The sequence below is a fragment of the Lemur catta genome, chromosome 7 (assembly GCF_020740605.2).
Source record: "Lemur catta isolate mLemCat1 chromosome 7, mLemCat1.pri, whole genome shotgun sequence".
Taxonomy (NCBI): Eukaryota; Metazoa; Chordata; class Mammalia; order Primates; family Lemuridae; genus Lemur; species Lemur catta.
Window position 1 is genome coordinate 34,718,168 of NC_059134.1, and position 16,447 is coordinate 34,734,614.

General features: G+C 40.1%; 1 protein-coding gene across 1 annotated transcript; it reads left to right on the forward strand.

Moving 5' to 3' along the window:
- Window positions 1-5,989: 5,989 nt before the first annotated feature.
- On the forward strand, window positions 5,990-16,325 carry MMP12 (matrix metallopeptidase 12). Its single transcript, XM_045555422.1, has 10 exons — window positions 5,990-6,119; window positions 7,172-7,413; window positions 7,983-8,131; window positions 8,217-8,342; window positions 11,069-11,230; window positions 11,743-11,866; window positions 12,969-13,102; window positions 13,485-13,644; window positions 15,176-15,282; window positions 16,057-16,325. The coding sequence occupies exons 1-10, from the start codon at window positions 6,015-6,017 to the stop codon at window positions 16,155-16,157; spliced, it is 1,410 nt and encodes a 469-aa protein (XP_045411378.1). The 5' UTR covers window positions 5,990-6,014; the 3' UTR covers window positions 16,158-16,325.
- The last annotated feature ends 122 nt before the right edge of the window (window positions 16,326-16,447 follow it).

Sequence of the window (16,447 nt, forward strand, 5' to 3'; positions counted from 1 at the left end):
CCCATTATGTAGAAGTACCATGTTGAGTATCTCTCCTGTGTGTGTAGCATGTATGGATCTCAAGTCTATTTCCTTCCCTAAAATTTAACTTCAATTCTGAGCCCCCATCGTTCTGGGCTGATAGGAAATTCAGCCTCAGTCATCTCGTCCTCATTGATCCACCCGGCCTGCATCTCCTCTCAGTTCTGCTGACGGCTGCTTCCGCGGCACGCTGGCTTCTGCATCTCACTTCCCTGCTGTACCCTGTGGTTACTCCTTCTGTGGTCCCACCACATCCTTCCAGTGCTGCCGCAGAGTGGCCCCCGGTTCTTCATGGCACCCAGAACCCACGGACTCTCCCACCACTCCCAGTATTGGCTCAGCTTAGGAGAAATCATTCTCTTTCTAAACTATATCCATTTTAGTGGATTTGGGTTCTTAAAGAAGTCAGAATGTGACTAATGTGCTCAGGGCCACAAATGCTGACACAAGAAACGGCTGATGCCAAGTGTTTCTCTGAGGCTGCGACTCTGGGAGAATGAATCCCTTCTCAAGGAGGAAGAAAAGGAGGCCCCTGCCTTGTTTCTGGCATCCACCTCCAAACTTTGCCTGTTTCAGGTTCTGCGATCTGACCTCTAGGACCCTCCAGTGTTTCCTTTGAAAATGAAGATGATAACCTTTGCCTGTGGTGGCGCGTGCCTGTAGTCCCAGCTACTCGGGAAGCTGAGCCCAGAGGATCGCTTGAGCCCAGGAGTTCTAAGCCAGCCTGGGTGACATAGCAAGACCCCATCTCTAAAAAATAAAAAATAAATAGCCTTTGTCTCCTTATGGCTTTGTGATGGTTAAATGAGACAATGTATTATCAATACCAGTACATACCATAGCTGCTCACTGATACCCCTTACCTTCCCCTTAGCCTGAAAGGAGAGCCTCATGTGTTTAAATATGCAACCAGATGTGGCTCTAGCTCTCCACCACTGTATTCCTGGTACCTAAAACGACCTCAAAGTTAGTAGGTGCTCAGTAAACATGTGCCAGTGACTCTAGTTGAACAATAGGACCTAAGAACATCAGGAATGACCTTCCCCTGGGGGAGCAATAATTACATGGAGGGTGTGTTCTTAAGCCTCACCGAAAACAAGAACTGCTCTTATCTGTAGCAGGAAGGAATCTGGTTCTTGGGAGATTGACAGGAAGTACGTTGAGAGGATAGGATGTAAGATACAAAAGAAAAGCTGCCAAAGATACAAAGAAGTGAAAGAATGCCCTCACTAGAAATAAAAATAGACTACTACACCCAAATTTTAATTCTCTCTGAGTCTTGACTCACCAAGTGCCCCAAAGGGGTGCAATATGTGGAGATAGAGGCCACTTGGGCAGACATAGGGTACTGCAGGGATTGTCAGTGGAGGTCCTGGGATCAAGCTCATTGGCTTTAGAATCTCAGCTGCATCATTTTACGAACTTGGGCAAGCACTTTAATCTCTAAGACTTAATTTCTTCATTTGTAAAATTGGAATAATAATGGTACCTACTTCAAAAGAGTTGTTATAAGGAGTACATTAAATAATAGTGACACCTTAAGGGTCCAATGACTTCTGTCTTCCTTTTATCCAAGACCTTCCTCTTATGCAAGACATATGAGAAGCTCAGATGCAAGCTCAGGAGAAGGGAGGGAGATGAGAAGGGACATCCACTACCTGCCCAGACCTCTCTCCTGTGGTAGAAGGAGCTACAAAAAGACTGTGGGTCAGGGCGCAGTGGCTCATGCCTATAATCCTAGCACTCTGGGGGGCTGAGGTGGGAGGATCACTTGAGGTCAGGAGTTTGAAACAAGCCTGAGCAAGAGCGAGACCCTCGTCTCTACTAAAAATAGAAAAAATTAGCCAGGTGACTTAACATAGAAAAAAATTAGCCAGGTGTGTTGGTGCATGCCTGTAGTCTCAGCTACTCAGGAGGCTGAGGCAGGAGGATTGCTTGAGCCCAGGAGTTTGAGGTTGCTGTGAACTAGGCTGACACCAAGGCACTCTAGCCCAGGCAACAGAGCAAGACTCTGTCTCACACACACAAGAAAGGAAAGATTCTGACCCAGGCTCAGACTTGAAGCTGACAGTCCCAGTAGAGACATGGCTTCCAGCGGACACACTGAGGAAAGCAAGAATCAAAGGGTCCTTGGCAACGCTCTGTGTGAACAAGAGCACATTTATGAAAGTGCAGGGAGTAGCCGATGCCAAGGTTCCTCAAGAGAGGGACAACTTGTGCTGATAAGAGTTTCCTTATTAGAAGGTAGATTTGATAGCTCCAAGCTTCCAAAAGCATCTAAGGGTCTATTATACTTTTGCCTTCTTTAGCCAAACACCGGGATATTCCAGGATATATCCCTGGTACCATAATCTACAGCCATTTTTTGTGTCATCCCCAGGAATCCAGAGGCAAATCAAAGAATGACTATCAGTAAGAACCAGGAGGGAGAAATGATCCCAAGATATACAAAGAAATCCCTGTCACACACCAACAGTCTGTTCATGGAGGAAGAAAGCTTCAGCTAGTTAATTTTCTCCTTTTATGGATGAAGAAATGGAAGTCTGGAAAACGGAAGTGAATTGCTTAAAGAGTCATCTGGGAGGTCTCCTGACTCTGTCTTGACTTGTTGCTACAACACAATTCATTTTTATTATTCTTCAAATTTCTGTCTTCCTATAAGTATTTTTGGGGTCTCACTATGTTGTCCAGGCTGGACTCCAACTCCTGGGCTCAAGCACTCCTCCCACCTCAGCCTCCCAAGTAGTGAGGACTATAGACATGCGCCACCATGCCTGGCCCTGTGAATATCTGATTACTGCAAACATTACAAAAATAATGCCATGATACCCTCAAGCTTTTTAGTTAAAGTCATGCTGTCCCCTTTCCTCTTGTGGGTGCCAGCAGTAGCCAGACAGTCCTGGGACTATGGCAGGTGGGTCTGGATTCCCCAGGAAGACAGCAGTACTTCCCCAGGAAGTAGCCTGCTCTCTGGAGGGTGAACGTCTGTGCACCTCGTCTCCTGCCTTGGTCTGGGCAGCACCTGCTGCCAAGGTGCCTTCTGCTACTGTGGCTCCCTAGGAACTGGCCTGGAGCAGCTGGGGAGCACACTGTTTGGAGCCATCCTAGCCAGTTGTGTGGACTTAGACAAGTTAACTTTTCCACGCCGTATTTTCTTCATATGTAAAATAGTGATAATATTAAGGTTTTGTAAAGAATAGGTAACAGAGTCCATTAAAAACACCTAGCTGTGTGCCTTTGTGTGACAGATTGCCAGTAAATGTCAATTCCTTGCCTTCTCCCTTTACCCCTGTATGCACATATGTTGGCCATGCCATAGTTGGGTTAGACTAGCTAACTTTTTCCACATAGAAAAAGGTTAACCTAAATAAGAGATGAAATATAACTGTTCAAACTTTTCTAAAGAAAACAGATTTGGGCAATTTGTAGGGAACGTAGTTCCTCTGTGTTCTCACTCTGTTTTCAACCACAACTGCATCCATACCCAGCAAGGAAACACGAATAGCCTGGGTACAGCTGATGCTGATGGTGGAGATGGCTCACAGAGTCCCTCTCACCTTCTTCTGGAATAAACTGGCACTTGACCCTACGTGGACATGATCATCACCTCACCTTTGTAAGGCAGAGAATGTCAGAGTAACTGGTTACAAATCCACTGCCTTCCAGACTAGTGCTTAGCCCAAAATTGTGTCAGAGAGCTCCTTAATCCCAAGACATTCTTCCCAAGGAGGAAGTTGCAGCAGGCTGGTGAAAAACTTGGAATTGTGTAGGACTGTCACACTGGGTGCAGCCCAGAGAAGGGAGGCCAAGGGAGGAAACAGGGAAGGTAAAGATGGCGTGGTTCCTTTATCTTGTTTCTTTTCTCCCCCCAGCAAATGGTTTCCTTTCAAACAACTATAAGCTAAAACATAAAATGCAGCAGGAAACAGTGATGGGCTACCACCGTGTACCTCATCAGGTAGAGACAATGTGATGACATATTCATACTGCTGTCAGTGAACAGTTTATTTTCCTGTTCTTGCTCTCCAACAAGGTAAATACCTCAGGATAGAGATAATGACTCAGGTGTCTCTGAACTGACTTTGACTTTGCAGCCTGGTTGGATGGAAAGAGGAAGGCTTTGGAAACAGACTTGGCCTCAAACCTCAGCTATGCTACCTACTATCTGTGTGGCTTTGGGCAAGGTATTTAAGTTCAGTTTCCTCATCCATAAATGACTACGGTGAGGATTAAATAAGACCATGCATGAAACTGCTGGCAGCTGCTCAAGGCTTTCCATAAATGTTGGCTCTTTTTCCTTTGTAATACCTAGAACACGGGCTCTCAATATTTCTCTTATTATTAACTGCCCCCCATAAGGAGGTGTTTTAGACATTTTAGACATTTCCCCCATAAAATATCAGAGATATACCATACATCTGTTTATGCGCTGTACGAATATCTGTACTTTACACTTAAAAAATATTTTTTTTGTTCCTGATGACCAATTTTCATCCACTTGGGGGTGACATAACCCCCACTGGGAATGCATGTCATGAAGTAGCCCGTATTCTACACTAGTTATTGGTAGATGATCCATGATGCTAGTTCCACCTGGTCCGATGTGGCATCTCACTAGGGGATTGATAAAATGTTTCTGGAAGACACACATAAAACCAAGAGATCTGTATTTCAGAGACACTATTTCGATCACAGAAGGCAAGTCTATTGAATTTTGCATCATTAAAAAGCGACATTCGCACAAGGGAATGACCAACTGTATTCATAGGTTAGACAGACTCAGAGAGAAAACGAATCAATGCCTAGAAAGAGGAAAACAAATCAGAAAGAATCTGCACAGTTCTCAAGAGTGAGGCAAGACAATTTTTAAATTACTAAATTGTTTTTTCTTATATTTTTCTCCTTTCCTTCAAGCCCCACTCAAGCAGCCAGCTGACTCTGTTCCCCAGGCCAGGGAGGTGGATCAGAGCATAACACACTCATATTTGCTGCCCACCCCATCCACCAGCTTGATCATATAGAATCAGGAGGCAGCTAACGCGTGGTGTGATTGGAAGGGGCGTGGAGGAGAACCCCTCCTCACACAGCAGCACTGCTGCTTGCAATTCTATCTTTAGAATGGTATCTCTTGACTCTTAAATGTTTTCTGTCTTTAAACATTCTCTATTGACTAAGAGGCAGAGTCTGTGGGAATGGAACAATTAGATCAAGGGAGAAGGAAGCTGAGTTGACAGAGAGATACAGATTCCAGAGGCAAACTTTTCCTCTCTCTCAAAGTCGAGAAGTGCTAACCCTCATGCTGCTAACTCTAGATAATTTGGGAAGCAAGGAAAGTTTGCTTCTGGAATCTTTCCATCCAGGTACTTAGATGTCAAGTTATAGAATCAAGATGCAAGCCTGTATAAAACATAGAACAAACACTGAAGCAGCACCATGTCATAAACTTTTTCCTTGCTAAATACGAAATCTCTACATCCCAGTTCTCTGGGGAACTAGATTCGGCTTAGAGAACATTCATCAATTCTAGCAAAAGGATTTTATTTATCTAATCTTTTTTATTTACTTAAAAAAACTGATTTCATCTATAATGAACACAAGGGAAGTATTATAATGAAAATTGAGAATACTAAGCTTCCTAAAAATATATTTAAAGATCTCTTTCTATATTGAGCCCTTGGTATTTCTTTTACAAGGGCTTATTTTGTGGGGTAGGTGGAACTTGGGGCTTGTTTATCATTTTGAAGAAATATCCTCTGAATTGCCTAAATGAGTGATGGGTTAGATGCTAATTGACCCACGGTTGGTTGAATAAGGTCTTGCTTTTGTTTGCGTGGTTTTGAGATAAATAAAAGGATGATATCAACCGTGAGTCACTCGTAAGGATTTCATATTACAGAGCATGGCCTAAGGGCTATATAAAGAGGGACATTTAAGGAACTTGTGCTGCAAAGGCACAGAGTAAGTTGAGTTAAACCATTCAGGAGGCATCTAGAATGAAGTTTCTTCTCTTCATACTGGTCTTGCAGGTCACTGCTTCTGCAGCTCTTCCCCTGAGCAGCAACACAAGCTTGGAAGAAAATGATTTGGTATTTGCTGAAGTAAGTATAGACACTATAGTATTTATCTGGCTGATTTTTGTCTTTAAGATTCATTGCATTGGCTAGTTTGGTTTTTCTTTTGAAAAAGTACTAGTTGGAAACTGGTCTTGGAGGCTGTTTGCTTCCAGCATTAAATTTGTCTTTGCCAAAGAAGAATGTAAAAAAAGAGGTATTGGTTATGAAGAAGTGTTATAAAATGGCAAGTGAATTTGTTTCTTTTACTAAAAAGCTTTGGCCAAGGAATTTCAGTTCACTATAATTGGAGTTCACTGCTGCTATAGCATTTTACATTAAACATTTAATTTCTGTTAATAATCAGGCTTGGCCAGTTTAACCACTTCAGGCTGCCATAATAATTTAAGCATATTCCCTTTACCCTCACTCATCCCAGATATTTCTTTACAGTATGTTTTTAAAAAACAAGATCTTTTTTCAATCCTGAATTTCTTTTAGCTAATTAAAAAAGTTTGATTTCTTTATTTTCTAAGATTATTTTAACACTGAATTTATCATAGTTACCCATTGTGTTTAGTTTTGGGTTTTTAAGCAAGAAATTTTTATCCCAAACTTTTAAAAATATTTATTTATTTATTTTATTTGTTTAGAGACAGGGTTTCACTCTATTGCCCAGGCTAGAGTGCAGTGTCGTGATCAAAGTTCACTGCAGTCTCAAACCCTTGGGCTCAGGTGATCCTCCCACCTCAGCCTCCCAAAGCACAGGGATTACAGGCGTGAGCCACCGTGCCAAGCCCAAAATAGCTTTTAGAGAGTAGAAACAAGTTTGAAGAAGTAGAAACATAAAGGTATTTACACTGAGCTTCCAGGAAATTTTTTGCTAATAATTTATGTCATGTCTCTGATAGGACAGACAAATTAAGATTTTTTTCCTCATTATAATTAATTGTCCAAACAACAATAATCTAACCTGCGATTAAGATGTCTAAAATTCCTGGTTCAAAAGCATTAATGTGCGGTTGAGTCACACACAGGGAGCTCCCAAGGAGAAACTTTTCTGTGTATAGGCATGCATTACTGAATGTATTTTTTTCTAGATGTACTTGGAAAAATTTTATGGCCTTGAGATGGAGACAATTCCAAAAATGAAACTCAATAGAAACTTCATGGAGGCAAAAATCCGGGAAATGCAGCAGTTCTTGGGGCTCCAAGTGACCGGGCAACTGGACACATCTACTCTGGAGATGATGCACACACCACGATGTGGAGTGCCCGACGTTCATCATTTCAGCACCATGACAGGGAGGCCAGTGTGGAAGAAACGTTACATCACCTACAGGTAATGTAGGTGTATGTTGCCATGTATTTTTCCACTTTCCCATAGGTCTTACTTCTAACTGGAACCATTTAGATACAGCCCTCAATCTGGAAGTAGCTAAGTAGCCTCCCTCAATTGTTAACGCTATCTTTGTATTAAAATTCATTATCTCTAGAAGGGAGGATTGCTCACTCAAGGAGGAGCTGTTTGGCTTGCCAGTCCAGACCAGAGTAGAAAAGGTGTGACTAAAAGGAGAGTGAACCTGAACGTACTATAAACAAGAGACAGGAGAATGTTCGTAGACTAGTCACGATGGATAAATGCAACAGTCTGGGCGCAGGAGCCAAAGGCATAAGCTTTACAGGGATGACCTGTAAGTCATAAGGAGAAGAAATTTTTAAGTTATATTTTAGTTAAGGAGGAAACTGTCCAAGGAAGATTGCTTCTATACTTAATGAAGCCAGTTTTTCTTATCTGAATTTCATTTATGAAATGATATCTCTTCCAGTGGTGCTAGCAAAAATGAATATTGTGCTAAGACAAAATTAACCCATGGTTTCATATGTTTTTCTCTCTCTTTGCTGATAAAGAATCAATAATTATACTCCTGACATGAGGCGTGAAGATATTGATTATGCGATCCAGAAAGCTTTCCAAGTATGGAGTAATGTGACCCCCCTGAAATTCAGAAAGATTAACACAGGAGAAGCTGACATTATGATACTTTTTGCACACGGAGGTAGGGAACTTGGACTTCATCTGTGTCATTTGGCATGATCTATAGGATATACTGAAGAACTAATTATCTTTCCTTTTTTAAAAAGCTCATGGAGACTATAGTGCTTTTGACGGCAGAGGTGGAGTCATAGCCCATGCCTTTGGACCTGGAGCTGGTATTGGAGGAGACACGCATTTTGATGAGGCCGAAATCTGGACTAAAAATTCCAGAGGTAGGCCAAAAAAACAAGCAAACAAAAAACTAAAATAACAAAAACCCTAAAAAAATTCTAAATTATATCCTCACTTTATCTAAATTATATCCACACTGTATCTGAAAAATAATTACATGATGGAAAAACTTGTCCTGATCATAATTTTGCCTCTAAATCAAATTTAATACTTTGTGTGGGTCTCAATTTCACCTGCTATAAATTGAGGGTATTAGACTAGATTATCTTAAAGACCAGCTCTAAGAATCTTTGAGGATTCTATGAGCTATGAACTAGTTCATTGGCATACATTTAGAGGAACCTTGAGAACAATAGTATGAAAAGGTAAAAGCTGTTATTTAGGCGGTAATATTTTGACAGTGAAATCCATAAACTCAAAAGTAAACCCAGTTACTAATTCTATGTGTGCCAAAAACTGTAGGATAAGATTGTAATCTTTATGATTCATAATATGCTGACAATTTCTTAGATTCATAGTGACACAGAATGATAAGACTATGGAGAACCTAGAGATCTGTATAGAGAAACACAAGATTATATGGTCATGTCGTCTTTCACAATGCACAACTGATCATTTAATACCTTGGGTGCATTTGCAGAAGGACTCTAACTCACCATCCCCCTCAGACATTTGGGATGAGGTTAAACTCTCCTGTTATTTGGGGAATAGCATGGGAAAAATTCCAATCATCATGTCAGAAGCCTTCCTAATCTTTCTATTGGAAATTCTATATTGTATGACTCCCTCACGTGGAAAGTAAGTAGGGAGAAAGTCACCAAGGATATTCTCTACTCAGCATCCCCCTCTCTCTGGCTGATACTGCGTGCATTCGATAGCAATATTTTTATAGATACTATGTCCACCAGAAGGGCTATTTGTTTTAGTCTGACACATAGCCTAAGGCTTATAAAATTTTTGATGAGAAGAGGACTTTTGTATTGTCAAAAGACAGATTATGTAGGATTAGGTACTTGCAGTTCAGAAAATCCTTAGCCAGACATGTTAAATGTGTCTAAATTTTATCTGAGTTTATTTGGGGATTGCAATCTCTTCATCTGAAATGAGAGACTTGTGATGGTTAGCCACAAAGAATGTTTTGGAATTCTACTGGACCTTAGAAAAGACCGAGACATTAGTGGCTAGTTTGTAGAAAAGCTGGGCAGGAACATGCATTTCCTAGCCCAGTGTATGCTTTCCATCTGTCCGTGTTGCCTTATTTTTTAACTGGCTTGATTCCATGCTTTCAAAAAGTTGTTCAGGGAAATTCTAACTTAGAATGCTCATTCTCAGTCTGATTTTTTGACCCAGTAAATTAAATGAACAATTAGGTCAATGTTTGCTGAGTTTCTATTATGATTTTGGGTGATGGGGGTGCTTGAATGGAAAGTGAAAAGGACACAATATTACCCTTGAGCACACAATCTAGTGGGAGACAGAACACAAACAGAAATCCATTATTTTAGGATGAGGACCAATGGGGATGACTTGTAGGAGTATTATGGGAATTCAGAATAAGATAAATTTAGGTTTAGGTCAAATTGTAAAAGCTTTGTTTACTCTTCCCAGTCTTATGCAGAGTATAGACAGTGACTGAGCTCTTGCTTCTTTTTTCTATTAATATTTAAGAGAAGAAATGAAAGTATCTCTGAGTTAGTTGCAGGACTGAACTTGGGTAATAGAGAGTACTTTAAGGCCAGGCTCTGTAGCTAAGTGGTATATGACTCTGGACAAGTCAGTTCTTCTGAGCTACAGTTTTGTCTTAGAAAAAGAAAGAAAAAAAATGAAGGCATCAGATTAGAATAAAAAAAAATTTCAGGAGTTTATAAATCTGTGAATTGGGAAATTTGGGAGAAGAGATACACCCCTCTCCCCTCTCTTACTTGCAAAGGTGCATTCTCTAGGACATACAGAAAAAAATGAACAAGCATGACTATAATTTGGTAGTATAAACATGTCTCAATTATAAGTGTATAATTTTATTTAGAATCATGTGCAGTAAAAGCATGAGTTTTAGAGACAAGAAATTTGGATTTGAATCTTGGCTTAAACTTTTGATTTGGTCAATTAACCTTACTGATGCTATTTCTTTGTCCGTAAATGAAGAGCATGGTGGCTTTCTGTCAGTTGTGTAAGAATTTGACATAATGTGTTACATTTCTCAGTGACTCTCAGTACCTGAAACTTAATGGTAGCCTTATATTTGGGTTTAGGAAAGGACGATTACTAAAGACTTTTCTGTATCTATTCAAGCCTGATCAAGAGTAAAAACACAATGGAGTCATGGAGTTGAGAATGATTTAGAAGCAATGAAAACTGTTAAACACAGACATGAATTATTATAGGAATTTTCACAACAGAATATATTTCCTTTGTCTATCAGTGCAATGCTCCTTAACCGGAGGCAATTTTACCCCCAAGGGGACATTTAACAATGTCTGGAGACATTTCTTTTGGTTGTCAAAACTAAAGGGGATTTGCTACTTGCATTTTGTGGTAAATCCGGAGATTTCTAAACATCTGTAATGCACAGGACAGCCCTGGAAACTAAGAATCCTCTGGCCTGTAACATCAATAGTGCTAAGGTTGAGAAACCCTGTTGAAGAGGGTGAGGAAATAAGCAAAGTGTGTCCAGAGGTTTCTTTTTCACTGTGTCAGATGTTGTGTTATTGTCCACAGGATGACAACAGATTCACTGCTTTACCCCTTTTGGTTGGTTTCCTCCTAGGCACAAACTTGTTCCTTGTTGCTGTTCACGAGCTTGGTCATTCCTTGGGTCTCGGCCATTCCAAAGACCCAAAGGCCATAATGTTCCCCACTTATGGTTACCTTGACCTCAACACATTTCGCCTCTCTGCTGACGACATACGTGGCATTCAGTCCCTCTACGGTAAGTTGAATTTCTTTATCATTTTGCCATATGAAGATACTCCTATGAATAGTCTAATAATATCTACATTTGGATAAAATTTTAATATATATCTTTTCTTTTCAGCTTCATGAGAACCCTGTGAAGTAGGAAGCACAGATATTGTCTTCATTTACAGATGAGGACAAGAGACCTAGTATGTTAATGTCAGAGCCAGAGGCAGAACCTGAGTCCTCAAGTCTGGTGTTCTTGTTATCTAAGATAGCATTGCCCTCTTGAGGAAGGCCCATGGAAAAAATAATCTAACTGAAAAAGGAAAATAAAAGTGATCATATTTTTCTCCTCCATGATATTGCAACCACATGACCAAAAAAAAAAAAACTTACTATATGCTTCCTGTGAATGTTATAGATAACTTAAATTGATTTTGATGCAGTTTTCATTAAGAAAATTGAGTGTTTTAAAAATTGGTTCTTTCTCTTATGAACTAAAATGCAGATTTTTTTCTAATGCTTCTTGAAATGTATTTTCAGGAGGCCCAGAAGAACACCAACCAGTGCCAAATCCTGACAATCCTAAATCAGCTATCTGTGACCCCAATTTGAATTTTGATGCTGTCACTACAGTGGGAAATAAAATCTTTTTCTTTAAAGACAGGTAGGATCATTTTCAAATCTAACCAATATCGAAGGCCCCATCCTTAGATTTTTTTGTCAGAGAATAGTTTTCCAATGATGAAAAATGAAGTCGATAAAACTTGTAAGTAGGAACTTGGACTTGATTCTGTAGGCAATGGAGAGATCTGAAGATTTTGAAGCAGGAGAGTAGTATAATTAAATGTGTGTTTTAACTAGAAAAAGATGGGTTTTCAGTAGGAATCTGGGTTGGGGAATTAGAAGACAGGAAGCAGAGAAGCCAGTTTATTTTAATCACAGATAAAAAATGGTAAAGTCTGGAACTAAGGCTGTAGAAAAGTACTTCTATAAAAGACCTGATTTCTTTTTTCTTTTTTTTTTTTTTTTTGAGACAGAATCTCGTTCTATTGCCTGAGCTAGAGTGCCATGGTATCAGCCTAGCTCACAGCAACCTCAAACTCCTGGACTCAAGCAATCCTCCTGCCTCAGCCTCCCAAGTAGCTAGGACTGTGCCACCATGCCCAGTTAATTTTTCTATTTTTAGTAAGAATGGGGTCTTGGTCTTGCCCAGGCTGGTCTCAAACTCCTGAGCTCAAGCTGTCCTCCCGCTTTGGCCTCCCAGAGTGCTAGGATTACAGGCATGAGCCACCGCACCTGGCCTTGATTTCTTGATTATAGACAATTCCAGGATGACTTATGGTTTTTGTCATGGAATACAGATTGAAGCAGATAATGATGAGGGTGAGGGGCAATGGGAAGATTAATATTTGCTAAGCAGGATAAATATTCTCCATTTTTGAGATTATAAAACTGAGACATTTGAGGTCAGGTGACTTCTTTTAGGTTACACAATTGGTGAATGGATTGTAGGGCCAGATTAGAACCTTAGATCCTTGGATTCCAAGCTCCAGGGTATTTCCAAGTTGCCCGTTAAAGTCTTTGTTAATGATGAAAGAGTTGATTAAGATCTTTTCCTTGTGGGCTCCTACACAGACATCAGTGGAACAGAATGTGAGGATAATGGAAAGAAATAATGAGTCTTTTTACCAGTCCTTCCCACTCACATTCCATGATTCTTTAGTCTACTGTGATTTTTAACGTGTGTTAAATGTGTTTTATGTCAGATTCTTCTGGTGGAAGGTTCCTGAGAGACCAGAGACAAGTGTTAGTTTGATTTCTTCCTTATTGCCAACCTTGCCATCTGGCATTCAAGCTGCTTATGAAATTGAAGCCAGAAATCAAGTTTTTCTTTTTAAAGGTAATTCCAAAGTATAGTTTTGCCATTGAGTCTACTTCAAGGAAGAGAACTATTACTACTTTGAGTAGACATTCCAAAAAAATTTTTGGAGTAGATAATCCAAAAAAAAATTCTCTGGATTTTATTAATGGTGGCTCTGAACTGTAAGTTAAAATAGCCTAAATACCTTGGTAATGCATATAACTTTTGGGAAAAGTTTGTAAAATATAAGATGGTAATACTTGTGAAAAAATATGGAACCATAGGAGATAAACCATGTGTAGGAACAGCAACCAATACATTTTAGAACTGTGGGAAAGGAACAGTATTGTTTGTAGTAAGTCATTATTTTTATTACTCTTTCTGTACAATTCCAATGTACCCTTTTTCTTTGTCTTCACAGATGACAAGTACTGGCTACTTAGCAGTTTAAGACAACAGCCAAATTATCCCAAGAGCATACATTCTCTGGGTTTCCCTGACTCTGTGAAAAAAATTGATGCAGCTGTTTTTAACCCACATCTTCATAAGACCTACTTCTTTGTAGATGACCAATATTGGAGGTGAGCTTTAACAGTTGGTAATTTGACCCCTAATTGACTTGTGAAACAGGCAAGGAATGGGGTTTTCCAGAAGGTAGTTTTTCAATGCAAGTTCCAAAGATTCTTCACCTTCCTGGGAGAGGGATCAAGAGAATACAGGACTGAAATAGTTATTGTCAACTTAGTTTTTTTCTCTGTACTGTTGGTTTCTGATATATGACAGACTACATTTTTTTATATGTGTGTGTGTTTGTGTGTATATATGTATATGAACTCTTTAAATAAAATGTCATGCTATTAATCATAGAGGAAACACATTGAAAAATAGTGTGATAGATGTATGAGACCTAGTGTCTAGTCTACAGTCAGTTTGGAGGGTGTATGGATTTCCAGACTCCTTTCCATAATCATAATCACTTGACCAAAAGACAAAATGAGGAAACCATTCTCTGAGTGACAGGAGACAGCCTGCAAGTTCTTCCCTAGTAGGAAATCGGGTAGTCCAGTGAGGACAGGAGCTCAGCTGAGTGTCTGTCTCTTGCCTCAAGTGTCTACATTTTGAAAAAGGACAGGATCCTCTATACCCTCTTCTGAGCAAACCAGTCATTTCCTATATTGCTTGTATGGCTGACATGAGGCATAATAGAATGTGTTGGGAAGGTTATATTATAACCACTGTGTTTTTCCTTAAACATTTAAAATTCAAGATCTAATTCCAATTGGATACCATATACTTACGACTTGAATTCATCCACCAACTCTTACTCCTGTTTGAGACACAAAATTTTTTATTTTAGCAAATAAGACTTTCTGAAGAGCTCACAGATAAACGTAGTTTGTCATAGCTAATCATTATTAACATTAATGTTTCAACTCTGACCAGTGGCTCTATTTTGTTTTCTGCTTTTCTGTGGCCCAAGGTTTTCCTTTCCCTTAAAGGCCACTGCTGAGCGAGCAATAAAAACTTGGGGAACTAAACTGAATAAAAATAAGATAAGTAGATTCCATCACCACTTGGAAATCTAGAGTGAAACACAACTCTTTTTTTTCACTTGCCAGTGAAAGAGAATTTAGGGGAGAAACTGGGACCTGCCTATGTAGCCTGGAAGTAAAAGAGTTTATTTTCAATTTGTCTCTGACATATATGTTTAAAACCCTTTGGCTCCCTGGCTCTTAAAACCGTTGGCCCATCTATTATCTTCTGGGGTGAAATGGTTGTTTTTGTTTTCATGGAAAACTTCAAAAAGAAGGCAATGACAGGCAGCTAAATAATTGGTCAGTGGAGATGTACCAAATCCCCTTCAATGCCAGGCTCTGTAAGGCAGGACGAAGCACTAGTGGAAACATCATGGGTGGTGGAGAAAAGGATAACCCGGAGTCAGGAAGCATAGGTTTTGAATCCTTCAGGAAATCAGAATCAGCGAACTGTTTAGTCCTTGGCTTTCTTCATCATTTTCTTCATCACTCTTCAGGAGAGAAGAAGGTGGGTTCATGGTTCATGTCATGAAATCTGTTTTCTGACCAACTTCCTGCTGGTTGCTTATTTGCTCAGGTATGATGAGAGGAGACAGTCCATGGATCCTGGTTATCCCAAATTTATTACCAAGCACTTCCCAGGAATTGGGCCTAAAATTGATGCAGTCTTCTATTCTAAAAACAGTAAGTAGATTAGGGAACCGTGAAGACACTGGAAATCCCATTTTTCAACAAGGTCAGAGAATGGGATTCCAGGTTGGAAAGGAACAGGACTCTGCAGTTCTCCGTAGGGCCACGGAGGGAAAATGCACACTGTGCTTGGCTCCAGAAAGGCAGGCCAGAATACGCAGGGCTGGGGACACTGATGGTGCGTTCCTGGGGTGGTCTGGCAAGCACAGGGAATGTGATGGCCGCTGTTTCCCATGTGCAGAGTCACTGGAATTTCCTTTGACACATCAGCTGCATAGTATGTGCAAATGTGCACATGGCAGCCAGGACTCAGGCAAGCCTGGAGGCTCATCCTTTCCTGTACCTTGTGTCATGGACCTTTCTTTCAGCCCCTTCTGCCCCCATAGGCCCCCACGGACTGGGCCTGAGGGTGGGAGGACAGAAGCTTGAGTGTTTATTGTGTGTCTTCAAGCAAGGTCAGCCTAAGCAATTGGTCACTGGGCCAAGATTTTTTTGTTTTTATTTTTCCCCCAGTGTCTTTTTTCCTCTATCAAGGCCCCTGTGTTCCCTACTGGAGCCAGTATCCTCTCTCTTGAGTTCTCCACCTGGAGTATGACTTGCAGTAGGTAGATATCTGGGGGCAAGATACACAGCCAAGGGTCCCCAACATTTATATTCTCAAGTCACATCTCATCTAATCTAGATAAGATATAAAACAGACCTATGTTTTTATGTTTATGTTTAATTCTCAGAGGAGAATTAAATGATTTAATTTGTTTTCATTTTCAGGACACTACTATTTCTTCCAAGGATCTAACCAATTTGAATATGATTCCATATACCTTCGTGTCACCAAAAAGCTGAAAAGCAATAGCTGGTTTGATTGTTAGGAATGGTGTAATTAATGCTGCTTGTCAGTTCACTTCAGTTTAATAAGTATTTATTGCACACCTGCTATGTGTTCAGTGTACCACTATGTAGTGATGTGTGTCATAAGATAAAATCTACAAGCCCTAGGCAAAAGATTATATAAATAAAATGTTTTTTGATTTTGAAAATACTCATTGTCAACTTTGCTTGACTCTACTATTAAGTTTGAAAATAGATACCTTCAAAGGCCAAGAGAACATTTTTTGGAGAATGCTCTGTAAGTTCCTAACATCCTTGGACTGAGAAATTA

What these genes read in the sequence shown, in the direction of transcription:
- MMP12 (XM_045555422.1), top strand. Translation starts at nt 6,015, where the DNA reads ATGAAGTTTCTTCTCTTCATACTGGTCTTGCAGGTCACTGCTTCTGCA. An exon ending in TGGCATTCAGTCCCTCTACG is followed by an intron (nt 11,231 to 11,742) that starts GTAAGTTGAATT and finishes ATGTATTTTCAG; the next exon opens with GAGGCCCAGAAGAACACCAA. An exon ending in TCAAGTTTTTCTTTTTAAAG is followed by an intron (nt 13,103 to 13,484) that starts GTAATTCCAAAG and finishes TTGTCTTCACAG; the next exon opens with ATGACAAGTACTGGCTACTT.